Here is a 23,967-nt window from a genome sequence, read left to right on the forward strand (position 1 = left end):
GTTTTGTCAGATGTTGCCTTTTCTTTGTAGACTTGGGTAACAGATATCCATGCCTGCTTGTGGGGATATCATTAATCTCTGTAGCGTTTCTGCTGGTCACTGTACTTGCATGCTCTAAGAACCATTTTCTATATTTTAGAGGTTTAATGTTGTGGTTTCTTTTGTTTTCTAACTCACCAAGATAAAAATTTGATTTGTTGAGATTTCTGCTTCGTGTGTGGTTTTTAAATGGAAGTTCATAATGTATAGCTTTTATTATGTAAATGTTTACTTAAAACTCAACTCCTAATTGTGGACTTAAAAAGAAATTAAAGTAGTAAATTTCCTCATCCTCATGTTCAACATTAAAGTCCAGAAATTAAATTTCATCTGTGGTCTTAAAACTTGGTCATTTATTTATTTTTTTCCTGATTTTATAAAAACTGGGAGCAATCTTTTTGCTTTGTGTACATTTTAGTACATAAAGGATTTGTGTGTATGTATATATAGGCTTAGGAAATTGAAACTCAAGAACATAAGATTAATTTTAAAGGGCTGTCCTAGGTTTCAGTTCCATTTATGAAGCCAGTACTATGCTGTGGATAAGAGGTTCAGAGTTGGACTACCAGGCTACAAATGCTCTGCCACACATGAGCTATGGGACTTTTGGCAAATTACTTAATCTCTGTACCCGAGTTTCCTCCTTTGAACTTCTTACCCCATTGAGTCATTTTAAAAATTCGTGAGATGATTATTTGTATTTAAACAGTTAAAGATATATTGTAAATTAAACAAGTAAATAATTTTCATAATCATTTATATTTACTCCATTTTTAGTAAAACTATATCAGCTCTAGCTATTTTATTCATAAAATAACATGATTAAATTCAAAGAGTTTCTTGACATAAAAGTTGCTGTTGATCTGACTGAAGGAAGATACCGAAGTCTTTAATATTAAGATTGGCTTCCCAGGTGGTGCTAGTGGTAAAGCACCCATCTGCCGGTGCAGGAGACTTAGAGAGATGGGTTTGATCCCTGGGTCAGAAATACCCCTGGAGGAGGGTGTGGCAGTCCAGATCTCCAGTGTTTTGGCTGGGGAATCCCATGGATGGAGGACACTGATAGGCTACAGTCCATAGAGTTGCAAAGATTCAAACATGACTGAAGCGCAGTTGGCAAGAAGCAGTAGTTCCAGGAAATGTGCATGGGTCTTGGAGTCAAAAAAGGCCTGACTTCGAATCCCGTTTCTTCCAAGAACTAGTGCCCGAAGTCTCTGAGCATCACTTTTCCTAATCTGAAAACAGGAAAAATAATTCTTATTTCCTTGTGAGGATTAAATGAGAATATGTCAATATATCATCCATTTCAGTGCTTGCCACATTGGTGGGTGTTGAACAAATGTAATCTTTTTACTGCTCTTTATATATATGTATAGTAGATTTTATTAATGATTATTTAAGTGGAAATAAAAATATTTAAAGACATATTTGCAAAGTTATTTATGCACATAGGTAACATTTAAATAACCAATTTAAAAATGGATGTATGGCAGTTTAAAAAATAGATGTAATAAGGACTCTGATGGCTGATTCTGATAGCTTCGTTTCTTGACAGTAGTGTCATTATTGAAACACCTGGTGTTTAAATCTGCCACTTGATATTTTCCCACATGTATTTTCATTCTTTGGTTTCTTCTGTGAGTTTTACTGAAGCATTTACTATATAGTTAAATATATAGTTAATTTATATTTATATATAAATATATAATATATATTTAATATATAGAGTATCAAATATACACACCAATATACATACAGGACCTAATGTTGTCTTTTCAGGGTTTCCTTTTGAAAATAGGACTCTAACTAACATGCATTATTATATGTCCTTCTCCCTCCCTCCAAGTCAGTAAAAAAAAGAGGGAAGAATGGTGTGTAGTAATACTATTTTTCCAGAGTTGAAACAGTATGACCTAGAGCATCATTGACCCTCTTGACAGCTATCAGTTTCTGAAGAAAAGTTCCCCCTCTGTAGAGCAGTTTCTCGAGGAAAGTAAAAGCACTGTAAAGGTTTGAATTTTACTCGTATTTTGAACTGTAGATTTTGTAGTTAACAGAAATGGGAAAGTAAAGCTTGGACTCCTAGCTGACTCCTTCCCCCAGTAGTTTTACACTTTTCCAGTATTTGACATGTGTGAAAATGATTGTGTTCTCATTCATAAAGAAATATAACTCTCATGACTGGCCTGTGTTTTTATTTCTGTTGGCAGTGTGATAAATTCGAATGAAGTTTGTATTACTTTTCTATGCATTTGGGGTCAGAGAGTGTTCCATTAAATTCCATCTGATTAAATTCTTGGTCACTTTTTTGCTTAAGTCATCAAGATATGTTAAAAAGAATAAGTAATCCAGTAAGTCTAAGATCCTTAGATTTTCAGTTCCCAAAATATGTTGCCTGTCCCAAATTTCCGGTCATCGTCACCATCGTTTGATGAAATAAAGGGCGTTTTAAAATCAAGCAGAAAAGATAGGGGAAAGGGGTGAGTCATTCTCAAGAAAGAATAGGTTCTACAATAAGTGGAAACATGTATGTGTATAATGTGTTCTGTATTATCCAGTAAGGATATAATAAATAATGCCTCTTTATGCTGTGGACTTATGAAAGCTTTTTTGCTGAACCAGCAGTTGGGAAAATCTTGTATAAACAGAATAGCTGACTGCTTTGTTATTTGGTGGTTCTGGCAGGTCATAAAGACAAGCTTAGATTTGGTTTTAAAATCTAACCTTTTATTGTGCTGCCTATGTGTGTTTGAATTTTTCTCCCAAATCAAATAGGAAAAGTATCCCAAGTGTGAAGAAGTGATGAGTAGTTAACTCTGGTAGAGAAAAGTCCTGTTCTGTTTCTTTGTGCATACAACATTGATAGAATACAATCTCTCAACCCTTTTGCTGCACCTAATCTTTAAGACGTTTGACAGTTGTACTAATTCTTCCTGATTGTTGTTAGGAATGAAAGCAATGTACCCTTTGTGTTCAATGAGGACACATTTCAAAAGTGGCTTAAAGTTTCTTGGTATAAAAATAAGCTTACAGAATAAAGATTTATTTAGCAAAACTGAATATTTTCCAACTTTTACGTATAACCTCAGTGTTCCTGTTCTTACAGTTTTACCAGAAGCTCCAAACCTTTAGTGTTTGGTTTCTAGCGAATTTCCATTTGAGTTAATGACCTTCAGAACCAGGCTTGCTTCTACTCTTTAAAAACCCTTTGTATTAACAAAGGATGTGTTTCTCGTTCAAGTTCTGTTATTAAAATTGAAACACTTATTCACTGAAATTTCCCACAAAACACTGGAAACTACAGTTTTTGAAAGAATCTTTGGGCATCCTTGTTTGGAAAAACTGACAGTTGAATTGTCATACATACTGTGATGAAAAGGAACTCATACAGAAAAATATGAGTTCCTGTAGAAAAATATAGTTTTCCTACTTTAGGGGATAAAACTCTGGGGGCAAAAAGAGCCCAACCTAAAAGTTGAGAATTATGCTTTACTCAGGGACGTTTTTAAGGACCATAGTCCGTCAGGGCAGCCTCTCAGATAGCTCTGAGGAACTGCAAGGGAGGAACTCGGATACTCAGGAGTTTTTGCTAATTACAAAAGACAAACATCTCAAGTTAATGATTTTAGTGCTTTTCTATGGTTGGGAAGCTGGAGGAGTCTGGGCTCACTGAAATTATTTCTTTGATATGTATCTTAACTATCCAGGGCCAGTATCCCGTTTTTCTCCATCCTGAATTCCTCTCAGGGCTCTCCATCCAGACTGGCTACAGTGGCTAATGGCTGAATGGCAGACAACATTCTATTCTTTCTTGATTGAAATGGCAGGCAACTTTTTTTGGTACATGTTCTTTTGACTATTTAATCAGTAGGCCTGATTTAAACCATGTATTCATTTTCCTCAAGGCAGAAAAAACACACCCTAAGAGACTTGGGTAAGTATTTAGGGATTAATATGAGAAATTGGAAAGCCTAGAGAAGCAGGAGTGGGGGTCGTTTGCAGTTCCCTAAGGCTGACCTAAGCATGGTGAAACTGTAGCAGCTCCCCTTGCTGTGAAACCACACCACAGACTGCTTCCTGAGCAAGGAACTCATCAGTAACTTAAGATTTTCTAAACTATTTTTTTACTACCTTTCTTAATTGATTTCTTGGGGCTTAATTTAAGTTGTGAGACTTCGCCCTTTCTCTTTGGTAAGTCGACGTGTTCAGATAGGCACACAGTATTATTCAAGAATGATGACTCTAGAGCAGTGACAGCCCAGGTTTATTACTTACAGTCATGATGGATAAACTTAAAAATGATTAATGCTTAGTTCTTCTGCCTTCTCCAAATAGAAAAGAACGTCCTATATCGTTAGGGATTTTCCCTTTACCTTCTGGAGACGGATTGCTTACGCCTGACACTCAGAAAGGTGGCGAGACCCCTGGATCAGAACAATGGAAATTTCAGGAATTAAGTCAACCACGTTCTCATACCAGTCTGAAGGTAAGCTTTCTCCTATGAAAATCTTCAGTTTGTTTTATAAGCTTTCTTATCCAAATTGAAGTGCTAGACAACCAGAAGAAAATGAAATAGTATGTGTACATTTTTTTTGGTAAAACTAATGCTTTTTTTAAATTGGAAATAAGTTCTTCCCAAAGAGTTCATTTTGTATTACTCATTTTTCAAGTTTTATAGGAAAACAGAGTCAAGCATCGTTACGTCTTGATTGTCATACTAATGACCAACATTTCGATTTCATTTAGGCTGTTTCTATTTGATTTACATTATATGAATTTAGGATGGGGTGATCAGTGAACCTATGTTTTTAAGAATTGAAAATTATTGCCACCTAAAATCCTTGGTTCACTGCTGGGAAGCTTCACAATTTAATAGGGCTTTGCTTTAAAAAAAAAACAAAAGGAAGTGGCAACCCACTCCAGTATTCTTGCCTGGAAAATTCCGTGGATAAAGGAGCCTGGCAGGCTGCAGTCCACGGGGTCCGTAGCAAAGAGTCGGACACGGCTGAGTGACAGCAAAACAACTTCCTCAACACCTTCATAAAGCAATATCCAAAAGTGAAGTGTGTTTAGCTAAAAAGGCCTGGTGTTATTATATTCTTGACCAAGAACTTGTTACAAAATAAGTTGTAAATATAAATACTAATATATTCTAAGAGTGGAGATATACTAATAATTAAAAATATTTGAAGTTATAGTCTATATCTTATAAAGTGGAATATTTATAAAGGGAACTGATTATAAAGGAACCTTGTTACATTAGTATATCTACTCTGTCATGAAACAGACCACCTAAATGAATACAGTTGAGTTACTTACATCTCTCTCTCTCTTTTCTGGTCTCTTTCTCCAAATTACTTATCATGGCTTAAATACTCAGATAACTTTTTTTTTTTTTTAATTTGTTTTTAATTTATTTGGCTGCACTGAGTCTTAGTTGTGACACACAGGGTATTTAGTTGTGGCATGTGGGTCTAGTTCACTAAGAATAAACCCAGGCCCCCGCACTGGAAGCTCAGATTCTTAGCCACTGGAGCATCAGGGAAGTCCCCTTAGATAGCTCTTATGATACCTCTAAAATATGAAGACATTTACTTATTTATTTTGTTTCTCTCCACTAAGAATGTAAGATCCATGTGGTTTATTTACTGCCATGTCCCTAGCACTTAGAAAAGGTGCCTAGCACGTAGTGGTCTCTCAGAACATGTTTGTCAAATGAATTATTTGTTTTAGGTGTTAGAAAGATTCTTTTGACATAATGTAAACAGTCTGTTTCTCAGCTCTAGTAAGTAGAGGCATTTAGAACCATTTCATTGATCTTTGAAATGTGCTCAAAACAGTAAGAAGTAAATAAATATTTCATAGCTTTGCTCCCACTGCAAACTATTTTTAACAGTAGGCCTAACTTCACGTTTTTTCCATTCTCTGACTAGTTATAAAGTGATTAACAGATGGATTTGAACAGGGGAGTTGGGTCCTCCCTAGGGATACTAAGGTATGTATTCCCAAGAGAGGTTTTTAAAATGAAATCCAGTCTGTTTCTACTGTGGACATGGAGCCAGTAAATGAGATAAAGGCTTAACAGGACTTCCCCTGGTGGTCCAGTGGTTAAGAATCCACCAGCCAATGCAGGGGAAGTGGATTAGACTCCTGGTTTGGGAAGATTCCGCATGCTGTGGGGCAGCTAAGCCTGTGTACCACAACTGCTGGAGGTCATGCGCCATAACTCCTGAAGCCTGTGCGCCCTAGAGTCCATGCTCTGCAACAAGAGAAGCCATCACCATGAGAAACCTTCACACTGCAATTAGAGAGTAGCCCCTGCTTGCTGCACTAGAGAAAGCCCACGTGTAGCAGCAGACCCAATGCAGCATCTCCCCCCACCCCAAAAGGGATAAGTTTGTGAGATATGTCTCATAATCAGGACATATTTTACTATTTACTTAAGTCTTTGTTATTAATCAGATGTCTTTTTCTAACTTTGCAAAAGCCTGGGAGTTGGGTTTAGAGTTCACATGTAGATTGCATTAAACAAACACACTAGTCTTGGTTTCCATGTCTGACAGAAGTGGGACTAGACCATCTCTATTGTAATGTGTTTTTCAACTTTCATTTTTCTAAGAACTTTGAGGATGATCTAGCTCTATTAAGAGTATGCTTGTAATATTAATTTTACTGGCACTTTTTTTGTGTGAAGTAAGGTTAAGGTGAAAATGTTGTGTGAGAAAACCAGGGAAACTATGGCAGAAGAATGGCAGTAAAGGAGATTTGGCCATGATTATAAATTTATGGACCTTTTTTGTTGCTTTATTGCAGATTTCTCCCTGTGAGAGAGTTGTAGTCAACAAGGTTATATCTTCAGGTATACTATACCATTTAATGTAAGGAACTTGAGCATCTGTAGATTTTGGTAAACACAGGGAGTTCTGGAACAATCCCCTGCAGATAACAAGGGATAACTGTAATGGAATATCTGCCAAGACTGGTGCACCTAGAAAATATACATGTTGTTCTTAAAAAAACTTAAAAAGAAGTATTTGTACATATTTATTCCTTATTTGTTGTATTTTTGTTGGGAAAATCAACAGATAAATAAATGGAAGCGTGGAGTTTCAAGTAGTGTTATGTACTGTTTTTATAAAACAAAGTAAGGGTCTAGAGAATAGTAGTAAGAAGGGGTAGCTAAGGAATTTCTCTTGGAAGTGGTGACTTGTGCCCTGAAAAGAAGATGTACAGGCATGGAAAGGTCCAGAGGAATATGTGTTTCAGGATGGTCAAATAGCATCTGTAAAGACCTCAAGGTGGGGACAGACTTTAGCATGGTTGAAGAATGTGTTTTTTTTTTTTCTGTTCATCCTATTCCTCTGAGACTTTAATTCTACTTACTACAACAGTGTGCCTTTTTTTACAGTTATCCAAAATATCCATCTTTCTAAACATGAAAAATTCCCATTCCCTTGCTACATTGTAGCAGCATTTGATACATTTGAATACTCTCTGCTTCTTGAAATGCTTTTTTTCACTTTGCTCCCAGGATACTTCTCCCCACGCCCCCCAACCCCCCAACCCCCCAGTCTCTGGTATTCTTCACAGGTCCTTTTCCTTTGCTGATTTTGGACTTCTAAATGTTGGAGTTCTCTAGGGCTTAAAACTCAGCCCTCTGCTCTACTTAATCTAGGTAACTCAAGTTTCATGTCTGTAAGTACCATCCACCCATCAGCTTTCAGAAATTTTAATCTCTGACCTTTCTCGAACTCCACACGTTTGCATCCAGTTGCTTTTCTTTATAGTTTTCCCACATACGCATTTGTGTCCTGCTTAGGTTAACCACCAGTAGAAGTACTCTGTCAAGGCCAATCTAAATGCCACAGCTTACATTGAAGCTTCACCTGACACCTTTTTGATGGTCCTCAAATCTGGTTTAGAGATCAGTTTAAAGCTGAAAGCAGAAGAGTATTATACTGTATCACTAACAGAAATTTTTGACTGGGGGGCTTCTGGTGAAATTGGTAAAAAGGAACTTCTTACATTAAATGGCATTTTCTGTTGAAAATGTATTATAAAAATGCTAAGGCTGGGGGCTTCCCTGGTGGCTCAGTGGTTCAGGCCTAATTGGAGATGTGAATGGGGGAGCAGATATACTAGGTATGATAGTTTATCTGAAGTAGTATAATACTGTTTTAAAAATTGATTTTTAAAATGACTTAACCAAACATTTCTTTAAAATGTTCCTAACTGGGACTTCTCTAGTGGTTCCGTGGTAAAGAATCTGCCTGCCAATGCAGGTGTCACGGGTCTGATCCCTGATCTGGGGAGACCCCACATGCTGCAGAGCATCTAAGCCTATATGCCACAACTGCTGAGAGCCCAGGAACCGTAACTGCTGAGCCCACGTGCCACAGCTGCTGATGCCCTTGCCCCCTAGAGTCCGTGCTCTACCACAAGAGATGCCACCACAGTGAGAATCCTGCACACTGAAACTAGAGGGGAGCCCTTGCTTGCTGCAGCAGGAGAAAAGCCCAGATAGCTCAAGACTCAGCAAAGCCCAAAAATAATAAGTAAATAAACAAAAATTAAAAAGCTAAGGCTGGAAATGGTCAAAAATGTTAAGGTAAGGTTGTTCCTCCAACTGAATTATATTCATGAAAAAAGGAAATAGTATGTAGGTTACTCAAGAAGTAAGTAGCTGTGGTTGGAGGAAAGTAAAAGGATATCTTGAGTTGCCAGGGTAGAGGGAAAAGTACTCTTAGAATGGGACATTCATGGTGATGGCTGATCAGGGCTCTCTCACTTAAACAGGCCTCTTGCTGTAGGGTTGATGGCCAGTCCTAGTGTCTGAGTGATTTCCTGGGTCCAGCAAAGGGATCAGATTTCCAGACTCATTTTCTACTCTACCGTCATTGACCAAGCAGCTGCCAAGAACAGAGGCCACCTCTCCTAATACCTGGCAAAATAAAGGCAGTATTGCCTCACAATTTGATTGCTTCTCTGAGGTACCCACCAGTGTATTTGGGGAAAAGCTTCGAGAACAAGTTGAGGAGGGACTGTCCTTCTGTGTATTAGATTGGAGAGGTTCCACAAAAGAAATCTGCATGTCATGAAGGAGGCAATGATTCAGGCAGATAAAGTAGCTGCTGAGATTACTAGGAAGCTGGAGAAACAGAAGAAACACTTGAATAAGGAAAAGAAAAGGCTGGCTGTGATTGCCCTGGCATCTTCAGAAAACAGTAGTGCCCCGGAGGAATGAGGAGACAAGTAAAAGACTCCAAAAGAAGAAAAAGCAAAAGTCTGAGAAGGCTCCCTGGGAGAATGGAATGGAAGACTCATCTTATTACCTCCAAACCCAAGAAAAAGAAATCTTTTTCCAAGGAGGAGCTAGTTAGTAACAATATTGAAGAGACAGCTGGCTATAGAAGTCTTTCCAAGTTTTCCCAAAGAGGAATCAGTTAATGACCCTGAAGAGTCAGGAAACGAGGGTCCCCCCCAAAAAAGAGGAAATTCTCTTCCAAGGCGGACCCACTCAGCAGTAGACTTTAAGAGGCTTCTGCTAGCAATAACAGAAAGTGAAAGTCACTCAGTCCTGTGTCCGAGTCTTTGCGACCCCATGGACTATACAGTCCATCGAATTCTGCAGGCCAGAATACTGGAGTGGATAGCCTTTCCCTTCTCTAGGGGATCTTCCCAACCCTGGGACTGAACCCAGGTCTCCTGGATTGCAGGCAGATACTTTACCGGCTGAGCCACAAGGGAAGCCCAAGAATACTGGAGTGGGTGGCCTATCCCTTCTCCAGCAGATCTTCCCGACCCAGGAATTGAACCAGGGTCTCCTGCCTTGCAGGTGGATTCTTTACCAACTGAGCTATCAGGGAAGCCCCTTTACAAACTGAGCTATCAGGGAAGCAAGAATGGTGGCTCCAAGAAAAAGGAAAAGCTCCAAAAACTATCCCAGAAAAGTTAGAATGGACATTTTCCTAGTGAGGCATAACTTGCAGAGGTATTTCCCTGTGCATCCTCTAGAGCCCTATAAAACTAAAAACAAGCCAACAACAACAAAAATGGGACAGGCTGGGTTGTTTGTGTGCTTAGAAGAAGAGTCCAATGTAAAAAGAAATTGAAAACAAGGGAATGAAGGAAGATGAATAATACATCAGAATTGCAGAGGAAGGGCCAGGGGGAAGGGACCACATATACCAACTGCCATTAAAATCTACTTTACTGATAGGACACCTCACTTTGTCCTAATCTCTTGCCATTACAAGCAATGCTGAGTTGGATAAACCTTGTACATAATTTTGTGCTGGTATTTATAGTTCCCATAAGTGGGATTGCTGAATCAAAGCCCGTATTTCAGATTTTGCTAGATATCACCAAATTGCCTGCCAAGGGATGGTAGCCGTTTGTGTTCTCACCAGCTGTGTTGTGTAAGTTCTTCATTGCTTTACAAGTTTAGAGTTCAGATATCTCTCCCTTGTGCCCATATATAGAAAGAGAACAGAATGTTTTAAATATTGAAAATACGCTATACATAAAATTGTCACAGTTTTTAGACCTTGGTTGGTATCACTTTGGCAGTGATTTCATAGATCCCATCTAGTTTCACATGTACGCATATGTATGTGTATATGCAGCTGTGCATGGATATGCACCTGCACATGCCTAAGACATGCGGACGTGCAAATCTGTATATGTATCCAAAAAGGTTATTAGTTTTCATTTTAAGAGTCTCCTAGGTTGTTGGTTATTCATGGAATGTGACTTTTAAAACAGAGAAAAAACAATTTTAGCTAAAAGCAATTGGGTTGGTACCTACTTACGAAAGTTTTAGAGTTCTTTTAAAACTGCATGACTTGAACTACTTGAGTGGAGCTTCTGTGAGAAGGTCTTGTTAGCAGGGTTTGGTGTATAAAGCCAGCGGTCAATGCGTGCTGCATTCTTCAGAGGATGTGCTTAGCATGCAAAACGAAAAATGCCTGAACAAAGCCAGCATTCTTGTTTAGAAGAATTTTCCATCCTCCTCCATTTATGTTTAGTCGTTCCTATTTCTTGAGTTTTCCCAAGCTTGAATCTTTGTAGTAGTTAAACCTTACTCTTGTGTCTTCTGTGATTAAAAATCCTGTCATAAAATGCATGTATGATTTTACATTTCAAAACAGTTAATGCTCTTGGTTGTTTTTTGTTTTTTTAACATTTCGTTTTTAGACATTTTAGACTTAGAGAAAAGTTGCAAAAACAGTACAGAGGGAACGATACCCATCACCTGCCATCCACCAATATTAACTAACCACGATAAGATGATTAAAACTAAAAAATTAACATTGGTACAATACTATTAGCTGAACTACAGACTTTTATTCAGATTTTGCCAATTTTCCCACCAGTGTTCTTTTTTGGTTCCAGGATCCAGTCCAGGATCCCACATTGCATTAAGTTATGTTGCCTCAGTCCCTTCTAATATGTGAGCTTCTCAGTCTTTGCTTGTCTTTCATGACCTTCAGGCTGAAAGAATACTGGTTGGTTATTTTGTAGACTGTCTCTAAATTTGGGCTTCTCTGATGGTTTCTCATGGTTAGATTGAGGCTATCTATTTTTAATAAGGTTGCTACAGAAGCAGCATGCTGTAATGGTGATGTTAACCTTGATTGCTTGGTTCATCTAGTGTATGTTGGATTTCTCCACTATAAAGTTATTGTTTTTCTCTTTATAATTTGATTAATAAATATCTTGGTGGATATATTTTGAGACTGTGCTGATATCCTGTTTCTCAAACTTTCATTTACTGATTTTAGTACCCATCAGTGAATCTTAGCTACAATAATCATTACTGTGGTGTTCTCATGCTTATTTTCTATTTTCTTCATTCTGCATTTATTAACTGGAATTCTTTTGGGAAGGGAGAGCTACTCATTCCCTCCCTTCTTTCTTTCCTTGTTTGAACTAATAGATATTGTTTTATTCTATAAGTTATCCAACACTGTTATAGTAAGTCCCATACATATGAACAAGTTCCATTTTCAAAGCACGTTCTTAAATCCAATTTGTAAGTCTGACAAAGTTAGCCTAGTTATCCAACTAACATAACCAGTCAAATGGTACTGTGCTGTAACAGGTTTATAAATACTTTTCACACAAATAAAAACAAACACAGAAAATAAAGAAAACTTTTTAATCTTACAGTATAGTACCTTTAAAAGTATAGTAGTACAACAGGCAAGAAGAGTTGCTGACTAGAGGAGGGAGAGAAGATTGGAGATGGTGGAGCTGAAAGATCGTCAGCAGTAGGAGACTCCCAATTTCACTCATACCTGACATTGATGGAATGCACATTCTCATTTTTGCAAGTTTGAAACTTGCAGTTTTGTGTGTAGGGTACTTACTATATTTATTTTGTTGCTCAAATGGTTTCAGCGTAGGACATCAGGAGCTCTTTCAGGAGTCATCCTAATACCCTTTATGCCCACACTCTTCTGAGTCCTTCCTTCCTGACACCACCAGATGCTCCAGGCTCTTGTATTTTCCCTGTACCTGCTGTGCAATTGACTGCTTCTCAAAGAAACCCTAGTTCTGTTTATTGGAGAAAATATTTAGGAACCAACATCTAGGCACTAAATGTGCTTATGGATTGGAATGTGATTGCTTCTAGGCCCTTTCTTCCTTTGATCCTTATGTTGGGTTTTTCCATTGGTTTATATTATACATTATTTCCTTTGGATTTTTATATTCGTATTTACAGTAGAGTAAAATAAAAATAGAGTTTTAAGAAAAATGGATTATTTGTTATAATATTTTATGTTTTGCTTGAGATTATTAATAGTAAATAATACTCAAATTAAGACTTATTTATTAATAATTGAGGCTTATTTAATAAGTTATTAAATTATTGCTTATTAAAACTTATTTAATAAGTCTCTTAATCTGGCAAAGAAACCAGACAGCCAAGTCCAGAAAGCAGTGAGTCCCAAACAAGATGTCCCAAAGAGACTCACACCAAGCCACAGTTAAAATGTCAGAAGATCCCACATGCCTCATGGCCAAAAACCAGAGTATAAACAACAGAAGCGGGCTTCCTGGTGGCTCAGTGGTAAAGGATCTGCCTTCCAATGCAAGAGACACAGGTTCGATCCCTGGGCTGGGAAGATCCCACATGCTTTGGAGCAACTAAGCCCACAACCACTGGGCTTGTGCTCTAGAGCCCGGGAGCTGCCACTACTGAAGCCCGTGTGCCCTGAAGCCTGTGCCCCACAACCAGGGAGGCCACTGCAGCGAGAGGTGCGCACGGCACCTAGAGAGTGGCCCCACACGCCGCAACTGGAGACAGCCCGCACCGCACTGAAGACCCAGCAGAGCCCCCCAGAAGAACTGTGATGGAGGGTTATCTTTTTTGCTTTTAGGGTGCTGACAAGATTCTGACTCCTGTTCTAAGTGCAGCTTACTCAGATGTATTCTCTTTGTGAAAATTGAGCTGTACACTTGTGGTATGTGAACTTACTTGTACGTGTATTATGCTTCAGTTTTTTACCAAAAAAATCTCTCCTTTAGTGTCTTTCCCCTCCCTCAAGGCAACTTCTGTAATCAGTTTCTTGTGTCCTTCCTGAGTTATTTTAAGCATATGAAAGCTTACATCTATTTTTTTCCCTACAAGTACTGTATGAATCAGACTTCACTTTACTTTTTTTCTCCCTTTCACTTTATATGTCTTGTGAATTGCTCAATTTCTGCTTTTTTAATTGATCTGGGAGCATCCTCCTAGCTCTGAATTACAAAATTGGAGGTCTAAAAGAGAAGCAGTTCTCAAAGACATCATGCTGAATGATGGAAGTCTTAGATAAAAGAATACATGCTCTGGGGTACCAACTATATGAAGTTTTATATAATGGAAAATGAATGTATGGTCGGGACAAAATTAGAACAGTAGTTGTCTCTGGTGGGATGTGAGTGGGATTGACTAAGAAAGGGCCTGAGGGAAATATCTAGGATGATGGTAATGTACTGTATCTTGATAGGGGGTTGGGTTAGACAGATGGATGCGTTTGTCAACACTCAGCAAAATACAATTTGTGCATTTTATGTAAGTTTAACTCAAAAATATGTAAAACAGATACTGAGCTCTAGTTGATGACATGTGTGCTGAAATGTTTAGGGCTGAAGTGCATTGGTGATGACAATGTCTTTGAAATGCATCTTGGACTGGTAGAAAGATGGGTAGTTATGTGATAAAGAATAGTAAAGAGTAGAATAGTAAAATGCTAATGGGTAGAAACGAGGTGATGAGTATGTGGGTGTTCACTGAAAAATTCTAAAAGTAAAATGTTGGGAGGAAAGAGAAAGCAAGCAAGCTGGGTATTGCCTGGACAAAACATGATGAACCATTTTAAAGTATACAGTCAGGTGGCGTTTAGTGCATTCGCAATGTTGTATAACCACCGCCTCTCTCGTTTCAAAGCTTCATCACCATTGAGACTTTGATTAGAGGTTACATTTATTCCTAAGTATTTTATTCTTTTTATGCTATTGTAAATGAAGTTGTTTTCTTAATTATCTTCTTGGATTGTTTGTTGCAACTGATTTTTGTGTGTTGATTTTGTATCTTGGAACTTTGCTGAATTCATTTATTAGCTTTAACTTTGTGTGTGTAATCTTTAGGGTTTTCTCGATATAAGATCGTGTTGTCAGTGAATAGAGATAATTTTACTTCTTCTTTTCTAATTTGAACGCCTGTCTGTTTGCTCTGCCTACAACCTCTAATATAATATTTACTGAAGTGGCAAAAGTGGACATTGTCCCTAATTCTAAGGGGAAACTTAGTCTTTTACCACTGAGTATGTTTTTAGCCATGGTTTTCATATATGGCTTTCATCATAGTGAGTTTCTTTCTGTTTCTCGTTCACTAAGTGTTTTTATTGTGAAAAGATGTGGAATTTTGTCATTCTGTTATTGCATCAATTGAGATGATTTGGGGGTTTTTTCCTTCATTCTATTAAGGTGACATATCACATGGATTAATTTTTGTCTGTTGACCCATTCTAAAATTGCAGGAATAAATCCCATTTGATCATAGTGTATAAACCTTTTAATGTACTGCTTTGGTTTGCTTGTGTTTTGTTCAGTACTTCTATGTCAGTAGTTGTAAAGGATATTTGTAATTTTCTTGTAGTGTCTTTGCCTGTCTTTGGTATCAGTGTAAAAGTTTTCAAAATATATGCTGGGATGCAAAAAAAAATGGATTATATGTTGTAATTTTTTTTGGTTTCCTTGGGACAGAGCATAAGGAATATTATTTAATATTAATATTAAATAATTGTTATTTAATAATTCTCAAATTAAGACTTATTTAATAATTGAGACTTATTTATAAATCTCAAAATACATCCAGCAATAATTGAATAATATTAAATAATAATACAAATGTATTACTTTAGCTGCACCGGTCTTTGTTGCTGCCCCGGCTTTCTGTAGCTGTGGCGAGCGTGGTAGCGCACAGGCTTCTCGTTGCCGTGGCTTCTCTAGTGGCGGATCAGCGGCTGTAGAGCATGGAGGCTCCATAGTTGCAACACGGGCTCTAGAGTGTGGGCTCAGTAGTTGTGGTACATGGACTTAGTTTCCCCATGGCATGTGGAATCGTCCCAGAGTAGGGATCAAACCCATGGCCCCGGCAGTGGCAGGCAGATTCTTAACTACTGCACCACCAGGAAAGTCCTTAACTTCAGTTGTTATTTACCAACTTTCCCACTCAGGTATATCCTTATTTGATAACTTCAGGAATTATCCACAGCTGACAATGGGGGTTTAAAGGGAAAACTGAGTTAAGATTTACTCTTCTTAATATTTTGGTACTTTCCCATTCATTCATTCATTCATTTTTATTGAGGTATAACTGACAACATTATAAGATTCATACTTAAAAGGGAAGGCCCTTTTAAACTCTTGCGTAGAAAAGATGCAGTAGATTAGTTCTTTTTTACTGGGTGTTAATGTTAATAAATAAGATTTTCTCCCCCCCTCTTTTTGGCATATTTATTATGTTGTGTGTTGACCCAGATGCTTGCTTGTGTATGTTGAGAATGGAAACTGGTAAAACTTGGTTGGTTAAAAATAACACTGTTAAAAATTATGGTATTTAAACCTTATATTTCTAATGTGACTTCTTTTGTAGTAATTGGCACATGCATATTTATTACTATTGATATTTAATGTTTAAACAAACTCTTAGGAAAATAGCTTTAAGTATTTTCTGTTGAAGAAAAATTACTTTGCTTTTTACATTAAAAAACTTTGATACCTACTGGGTCACAAACAATGCCAGATGCTAGAAATGTAAAGTTGATCTGAGATCACATATTTTATAAAGCAGGCTTAATAATTCTTTTAAAAGGTTATATTAATAAGGTTTCACAATCAAATATATTGAATCTAGAGTAAAAAATGTAAATTCCATTCCTTCCCCTCAGTTATTGGTGTATCCTCAGTTGGTATATTCTTCATGCTCCTTTCTTCACATCTGCACATGAAAAGTGAAAGTAAAAGTTGCTCAGTCATGTCCGACTCTTTGTGACCCCATGGATTATACTGGAGTGGGTAGCCTTTCCCTTCTCCAGGGGATCTTCCCAACCCAGGGATCAAACCCAGGTCTCCCACATTGCCAACCCAGGGATTGAACCCAGGTCTCCCACATTGCGATCAGATTCTTTACCAGCTGAGCCACAGGGAAGCCCAAGAATATCGGCGTGAGGAGCCTATCCCTTCTCCAGGGGATCTTCCCAACCCAGGAATCGAACTGGGGTCTCCTGCATGGCAGGTGGATTCTATCAGGGAAGTCTATATTGCACATAGATAATACATACTCATATATGTCTTTGTAAGATAAATGAGTTTATGCTCTTTTAAGTATTTCCTGCAGCTTTTTGTTTTCCATTTTGAAGTACATATTCACAATCTTTTCGTTTTTATTTAGAGTTATTTACCTAGCTTTTGATGAAATGTTAGTTGAGAAGAGTTAAAGATGAGAATCCAAAATCAAAGCTCGTGTAAACAGATATTAAAGGAGATGCAGTCTGGTTTGTACAAAGTGAATCATGTGGTGGTATATTAAATGGAATATCATCCAACCTTGTAAAAAAATCTTGCCAGTTTTGATAACATGGTTGGACCTAGAGGGTATACGCCAAGTGAAAAAAATCAGTCAGTGAAAGACAAATACCATGTGATTTCTCTCATATGTGGAACCTAAAAACACAAAGCAAAATGAACAAACATAAAACAGAAGCAGACTCATAGGTACAGAGGACAAATTGAAGTTTCCGGAAGGGAGTAGGGTGTGAGGAGATGAGTGAAATAGGTGAGGGAGGTACAAAGCTACATTCATAGAATAAAGAATTCAAAGAGATATAATGTACAGCATGGGGAATACAGTCAATAATATTGCAATAACTTTGTATGACAACAGTTGTTACTTAGACTTGGTGGTCATTTTCTAATGTCTAAAAATACCAAACCACTGTATTATACACATGAAACTAATATAATGTTGTAAGTCAGTTATGTTTCATTTAGAAAAAAATGAATCTTTTCTTGTTCATCTGTACTTTTTTGGGTCGGAACTAAGAGAGTGCAGCACAGCTATATTTTAGACTTTCAAAAAGACTGATGGATTTCCAGACTAAGAATATTTAAAACTTGAAGTTGTTTTCTGTTTAAGAGAAACACTGTTGTCTCAAAGAGGGCAAATGTACAAGTAGAGAATATAAGTAAATAAATGTTTTTTGAGAAAGGATTTGAATCTTGGTCACCCTTTAATTATTAGTGTTCTCTATCAGTTTCAGAAATGATAGGGGGTGAGGCAGGGGGAAAAAGAGTGTGTTTAGCATTTCCAAGTATGCTGCTGCTGCCGCTGCTGCTGCTAAGTTGCTTCAGTCGTGTCCAACTCTGTGCAACCCCATAGATGGCAGCCCACCAGGCTCTGCCGTCCCTGGGATTCTCTAGGCAAGAACACTGGAATGGGTTGCCATTTCCTTCTCCAATGCATGAAAGTGAAAGTGAAGTCATTCAGTCATGTCCAACTCTTCACGACCCCATGGACTGCAGCCTGCCTGGCTCCTCCATCCATGGGATTTTCCAGGCAAGAGTACTGGAGTGGGGTGCCATTGCCTTCTCCGCCAAGTATACTAAATTGGAATATTTACTATGTTAATTACTCAAGATGATTAGGATACATTTCAGGAAGATTTCTCTTTTGAGGGGATTCCCTGGTAGCTCAGCTGGTAAAGAATCCACCTGAAGTGCAGGAGACCCTGGTTCGATTCCTGGGTTGGGACGATCCGCTGGAGAAGGGATAGGCTACCCACTCCAGTATTCTTGGGCTTCCCTGGTGGCTCAGATGGTAAAGAATCCGCCTGCAGTGCAGGAGACCTGGGTTCTATCCCTGAGTTGGGAAGATCCCGTGGAGAAGGAAACTTATTCCCACTCTACTATTATGGCCAGAAGAATTCCATGGACTGTGTAGTCCATGGGGTCACAAAAGTCCAACACAACTGAGTGACTTTTGCTTCAGTTCATTTGGGTCTTTGTTGCTGTTTGGGCTTTTCTTTAGTTGCAGCAAGCAGGGGCTAGTTACGTTGTGTGGGCTTCTCGTTGTGATGGCTTCTTTTGTTGCAGAGCATGGACCCTAGAGCACAGGTTCAATAGTTGTGGCTTGGGCTTAGTTGTTCTGTGGCATGTGGGATCTTCCCGATCAGTCTCTCCTGCATTGGCAGGCGGATTCTTTACCACTGAGGCACCAGGGAAGCCTTTATGAATAGAAAAAACGGTTAAGTGATAAACTGCTTATTGACAAAGTATAGGGTAAGATAGGACCCAAGTGGTGGCTTTTGAGTCATGATATGGCTTAAAATAGAGACTTAAAGGAGGTGATTTTAAGTCAAAACAAAACCCCCAAACCCTGGTTTGAACAAAGTAGAAAATAGAGATGGACCTTGTTATCCTGAGAGGTAGCACAAGCCAAAGATACTTAGACATATGCTGACACCTAGTAAATATATGAATTTTTTTCTCTTTTATAATATTTCCCTATTCCCAGGTCAGAACTAGCCCTGAACCTCTGAAGGCTATAGAACAGGAGGTGAGAATGGGCTTTCAAAACATTTTGCAAAAAGTAGATGAAAGTGATTAACTTTTGGTTACTTCCTCAACTGCCACTCTCTAGATATCAAATGCTCAGTTTGAAAGACTACTGATGTTATTCACTGAGTGAGTGAAAGTCTCTCAGTCATGTCTGATTCTTTGTGACCCTGTGGACTACACAGTCTATGGAATTCTTCAGGTCAGAATACTGGACTGGGTAGCCTTTCCCTTTTCCAGGGGATCTTCCCAACCCAGGGATCAAACCCAGGTCTCCCACATTGCAGGCGGATTTTTTTTTACCAGCTAAGCCACCAGGGAAGCCCACTGAAATGAAAGAAAATTATTTCTTCTACAGCGGTTGCTAGGGCTTTACTGTAATCTATAAAGGAGAGAATAGAATAAGTAAATCCTATGGAAGTTCAGCTTATTTCTCTTTATACAGCTCTGGGTAAGAAGACTTCTATGTTTGCACAAATTCCATCCTCGGGGCAGAACGTACACAACTTGAAAGTATCCTGGAGACAGCCTAGTAAGTCATTTCACCATGGGCTGCCTCTCTAGTTAAACAGATTTGTTTAGTGCCTGTCGGGGCACCATTCAGCAAACATCATTTGAGAGCCTACTTCTTGTCAGGCTTGATATGCTAGGCACTGGGGATATAAGGACAAAATAAGACTGTATCCTACCCACTAGATCAGGGTTAACCAGGGTAAGGCCATCACCTGGTTCATAACAGTGGAACCAGTATCATTTTCAGAAATATCTTCAGAAGTAGGTCATCTATGCCTCTGTTTTAATAAGCTAAATTTTTTTGAACCTATAGTATAACATAGAGCTAGACTTATTTCATCTTAGTGGTTCTTAGTGTTTCTTTGGGTCATGGATTCCTCTAGGAATCAGATTAAAGTTATGAAGCTCTCTAGAAAATACATGTATACGCAGAATTTTGTGATCTGTTTGTCTTTTGCTTAGATTAGGCTTAAAATCTTTGACACTAAAGACAGGTTTATATAGCAGAGTTACTTGCCCTCTTTTTTAGCTTATTTCAGAGGAAATCAGGCAAGCTACTTAAGAAAACACTATATTAGAACATTTCTAAATTGTCCTTAATTGACTATTTTATTTTTATAGTTGTGAACTTACTTTATAGTCTCTCTGAATATAACTAGCAATGGGGCAATGGCAAATAATATGTGATGTGTATATTCTATACAGTACTGGGTATGTGAGACATTGATGAATGGAACAGTAGAAAGTATTTTGTAAAGGTGTATAGACTTCTAGCCTGATATCTAAAACCAGTAGAAAAATAGCACAAAGACCAGATTGTTTTCACCATGGTATCTCAAGTGAAGCTAAAATTAATGGCACCTGTTCTCTTTTTCCCCTCATTCTCTTTTTTTGGTATGTGTGATTAAAAAAAAAAAAAGTTTACTATTGTAACCATTTTAACTATACACTTCAGTAGTGTTAAGAATATTCATATTATTGTGAAACAGATTGCTAGAGCTTTTTTATCTTGCACATCTGAAGCCGTATACTCATTAAACTCCTCTTTCGGTCCCTCCCCTCAGCACTGTCAACTACCACTCTACTTAGTGTTTCTGTGAATGTGACCACTTTAGATACCTCATGTAAGTGAAATCATGTTGTATTTGTTTTTTTGTGAGTAGCTTATTTCACTTAGCATAATATCCTCAAGATTGATCCATACTGTGTCAAGGAAATCACAGGATTTCCTCCCATTTTAAAGCTGAATAATGTTCCATTGTGTGTATACATATATATACATACATATATATATATATATATTTATACACCATATTTTGTTTATACATTTCATCCCTTGTTGGACATTTGGGTCGCTTCCACTTGTTGATTACTATGAATAGTTCTGCTGTGAATGTGAGTGTGTAAATCTCTCTTTGAATCCCTGTCTCCAAATCTTTTGGTTTTATAAGCAGAAGGGGTAGTGCTGGATCATATGGTGTTTCTATTTTTAATTTTATAAGGAAATGTTATACTGTTTTCCATAACAGTTGCACCATCATATCACCCCACCAGCAGTACACAGGGGTCCTAATTTCTTCGCATCTCACCAGGACTTGTTATCTTGCACAGCACTTGTAGTTACAGCACTGGAACCCCAAGTCCGATTCCTTCATTTTGTGGGCATTGTTTAGTGACTTGAAAGCCTGTAATAGAGTTTCTTAAAGATTGAAAGACTTTGAGTGGCGTTACAAAACAAGTACATTTGTTAGAGACTTGACCGCCCAGGGAGTCTCCACTTGCGTCACCTACACGTGTCATTGAAGAGGACGTCTTAATGGCGTCAGGTGATTCAAATTGTTAGGCTGGTGGTCTTCAGATAAATAAAGCAGCATTTGTAGTTAAAATTGGTAGCTGAAACAGTACAACCTGACATAGAGCAACATAAAATAGGAATTAGAGGTCTCTTGATGTCACAGATTGAATATAAAATAATAGCATGCAACTCCCCTACACCTTCACATTAAATAATTCATATCAATGCTTCCAGCTTCCATTTGCTGCTTCTGCTGCTGCTAAGTCGCTTCAGTCGTGTTCAACTCTGTGCGACCCCACAGACGACAGCCCATCAGGCTCCCCCATCCCTGGGATTCTCTAGGCAAGAAGACTGGAATGGGTTGCCATTTCCTTCTCCAGTGCATGAAAGTGAAAAGTCAAAGTGAAGCTGCTCAGTCGTGTCTGACTCTTAGCCACCCCATGGACTGCAGCCTACCAGGCTTCTCCGTCCATGGGATTTTCCAGGCAAGAGTACCAGAGTCGGGTGCCATTGCCTTCTCTAAGCTTCCATTTAGGTCCTAGTAAAAATTTTTCCTTATTTTGTACCTGGAGTCTTAAGGACTTACTGTTGATCAGTGATACATTTTATATTTAACAACAGGCTAACATTTAGGATTGTCTTTCTTCCTTCTATCTTTAGTTGGATGCATTGTTAGTGATAAAATTTCATAATTTCTTCTATAGGAGAAAAAAATATTGTGCCCTCAGTCAAACACTGTGGCAGAGACTTTTCATTCCATTTGTTTATTGTTCAGTCCTCAGTCACGTCTGATGCTTTGGGACCTCATGGACTGCAGCATGCCACGCTTCCTTGTCCTCCCCTATCTCTAGGAGTTTGCTCATACTCAGGTCTGTGCAGTCAATGATGGCATCCAGCCATCTCATACTCTGATGCCCCTTTCTCTTCCTGCCCTCAATCTTTCCCAGCATCAGGATCTTTTCCAGTGAGTCAGTTCTTTGCATCACATGGCCAAAATATTGGCACTTCAGCTTCTGCCTCTTTCCTTCCACTGAATATTCAGTGTTGATTTCCTTTAGGATTGACTGGTTTGATTTCCTTGCAGTCCAAGGGACTCCCAAGAATCTTCTCCAGCACCGCAGTTTGAAAGCGTCAGTTCTTTGGCATCACCCTTCTTTATGGTTCAACTTTCACATCCATACATGACTGCTGGAAAAACCGTAGCTTTGACCATACAGACCTTTGTTGGCAAAGTGATGACTGTGTTTTAATATGCTGATTAGGTTTGTCATAACTTTTCTTCCAAGGAGCAAGCATCTTTTAACTTCATGGCTGCAGTCTCCGTCCCTCAGTGATTTTTTGAGCCCAAGAAAATAAAGTCTGTCACTGTTTCCATTTTTTTCCCCATCTATTTGTCATGAAGTGATGGGATTGGATGCCATGAGCTTAGTTTTTTGAATGTTGGGTTGGGTTTTAAGCCAGCTTTTTCACTCTGGTTTTTCACCTTCATCAAGAGGCTCTTTAATTGCTCTTTCTTTCCTGCCCTTAGGGTGGTGTTATCTGCATAACTACCACACAATTGGGCTCATTTCACATACTAGCAAAGTTATGCTCAAAATCTTTAAAGCTAGGCTTCAGTGGTACTTGAACCAAGAACTTCCAAATGTACAAACTGTATTTCCAAGAGGGAGAAGTACCAGAGATCAAATTGCTAATATTTGTTGAATCATGGAGAAAGCAAGGGAGTTCCAGAAAAACATCTACTTCTGCTTCACTGACTATGCTAAAGCTTTTGACTGTGTGGATCACAGCTGTGGAAAATTCTTATACTGATAGGAGTACCAGACTATATTACCTGCCTCCTGAGAAACCACTATATGGGTCAAGAAGAAACAGTTAGAACCAGATATGGAACAACTGACTGGTTCAAAATTGGCAACAATTGACTGTTCAAATATTGTCATTCTGCTTATTTACTTACATGCAGAGTACATCATGTGAAATGCTGGGCAGGAGGAAACAGAAGCTAGAATCAAGAAATATAAACAACCTCAGATATGCAGATGATACCACTCTAATGACAGAAAGTGAAGAGGAACTAAAGAGCCTCTTGATGAGGATGAAAGAGGAGAGTGAAAAAGCTGGATTAAACTCAACATTCAAAAATCTAAGATCATGGCATCTGGTCCCATCACTTTATGGCAAATAGAAGGGGAAGAAGTGGAAATAGTCACAGATGTTATTTTCTTGGGCTTCAGAATCAGTGTGGACAGTGACTGCAGCCATAAAGTTAAAAGACAGTTGCTCTACAAGCCTAGACAGCGTATTGAATAGCAGAGACATCACTTTGTCAACAAAGGTCTGAATAGTCAAAGCTATGGTTTTTCTAGTAGTCATGTACGGATGTGACCTTAAAGTTGGACCATAAAGAAGGCTGAACATGAATATGAATTGATGCTTTCCAGTTGTGGTGCTAGAGAAGACTCTTCAGAGTCCCTTGGACTGCAAGGAGATCAAACCAGGCAATCTGAAGG

The 23,967-nt window shown here is 38.4% G+C and overlaps 1 protein-coding gene and 1 non-coding gene across 8 annotated transcripts in view; both read left to right on the forward strand.

Annotated features, from left to right (window-relative positions):
• The window catches only part of SPAG9 (sperm associated antigen 9), a 151,953-nt gene that overhangs the window by 70,653 nt on the left and 57,333 nt on the right, over positions 1-23,967 (forward strand). For all 7 annotated transcript variants that reach the window (XM_070773266.1, XM_070773269.1, XM_070773264.1 and 4 more), the window contains one exon: positions 4,375-4,525. In XM_070773266.1, the coding sequence (XP_070629367.1) occupies positions 4,375-4,525 (151 nt within the window). The remainder of the gene's footprint in view (positions 1-4,374; positions 4,526-23,967) is intronic.
• On the forward strand, positions 8,795-8,881 carry LOC139177870 (small nucleolar RNA SNORD86). Its single transcript, XR_011562335.1, has one exon. It is a non-coding gene; the product is annotated as a small nucleolar RNA SNORD86 (small nucleolar RNA).

Source organism: Bos indicus, chromosome 19 (genome assembly GCF_029378745.1).
Source record: "Bos indicus isolate NIAB-ARS_2022 breed Sahiwal x Tharparkar chromosome 19, NIAB-ARS_B.indTharparkar_mat_pri_1.0, whole genome shotgun sequence".
Classification (NCBI taxonomy): domain Eukaryota; kingdom Metazoa; phylum Chordata; class Mammalia; order Artiodactyla; family Bovidae; genus Bos; species Bos indicus.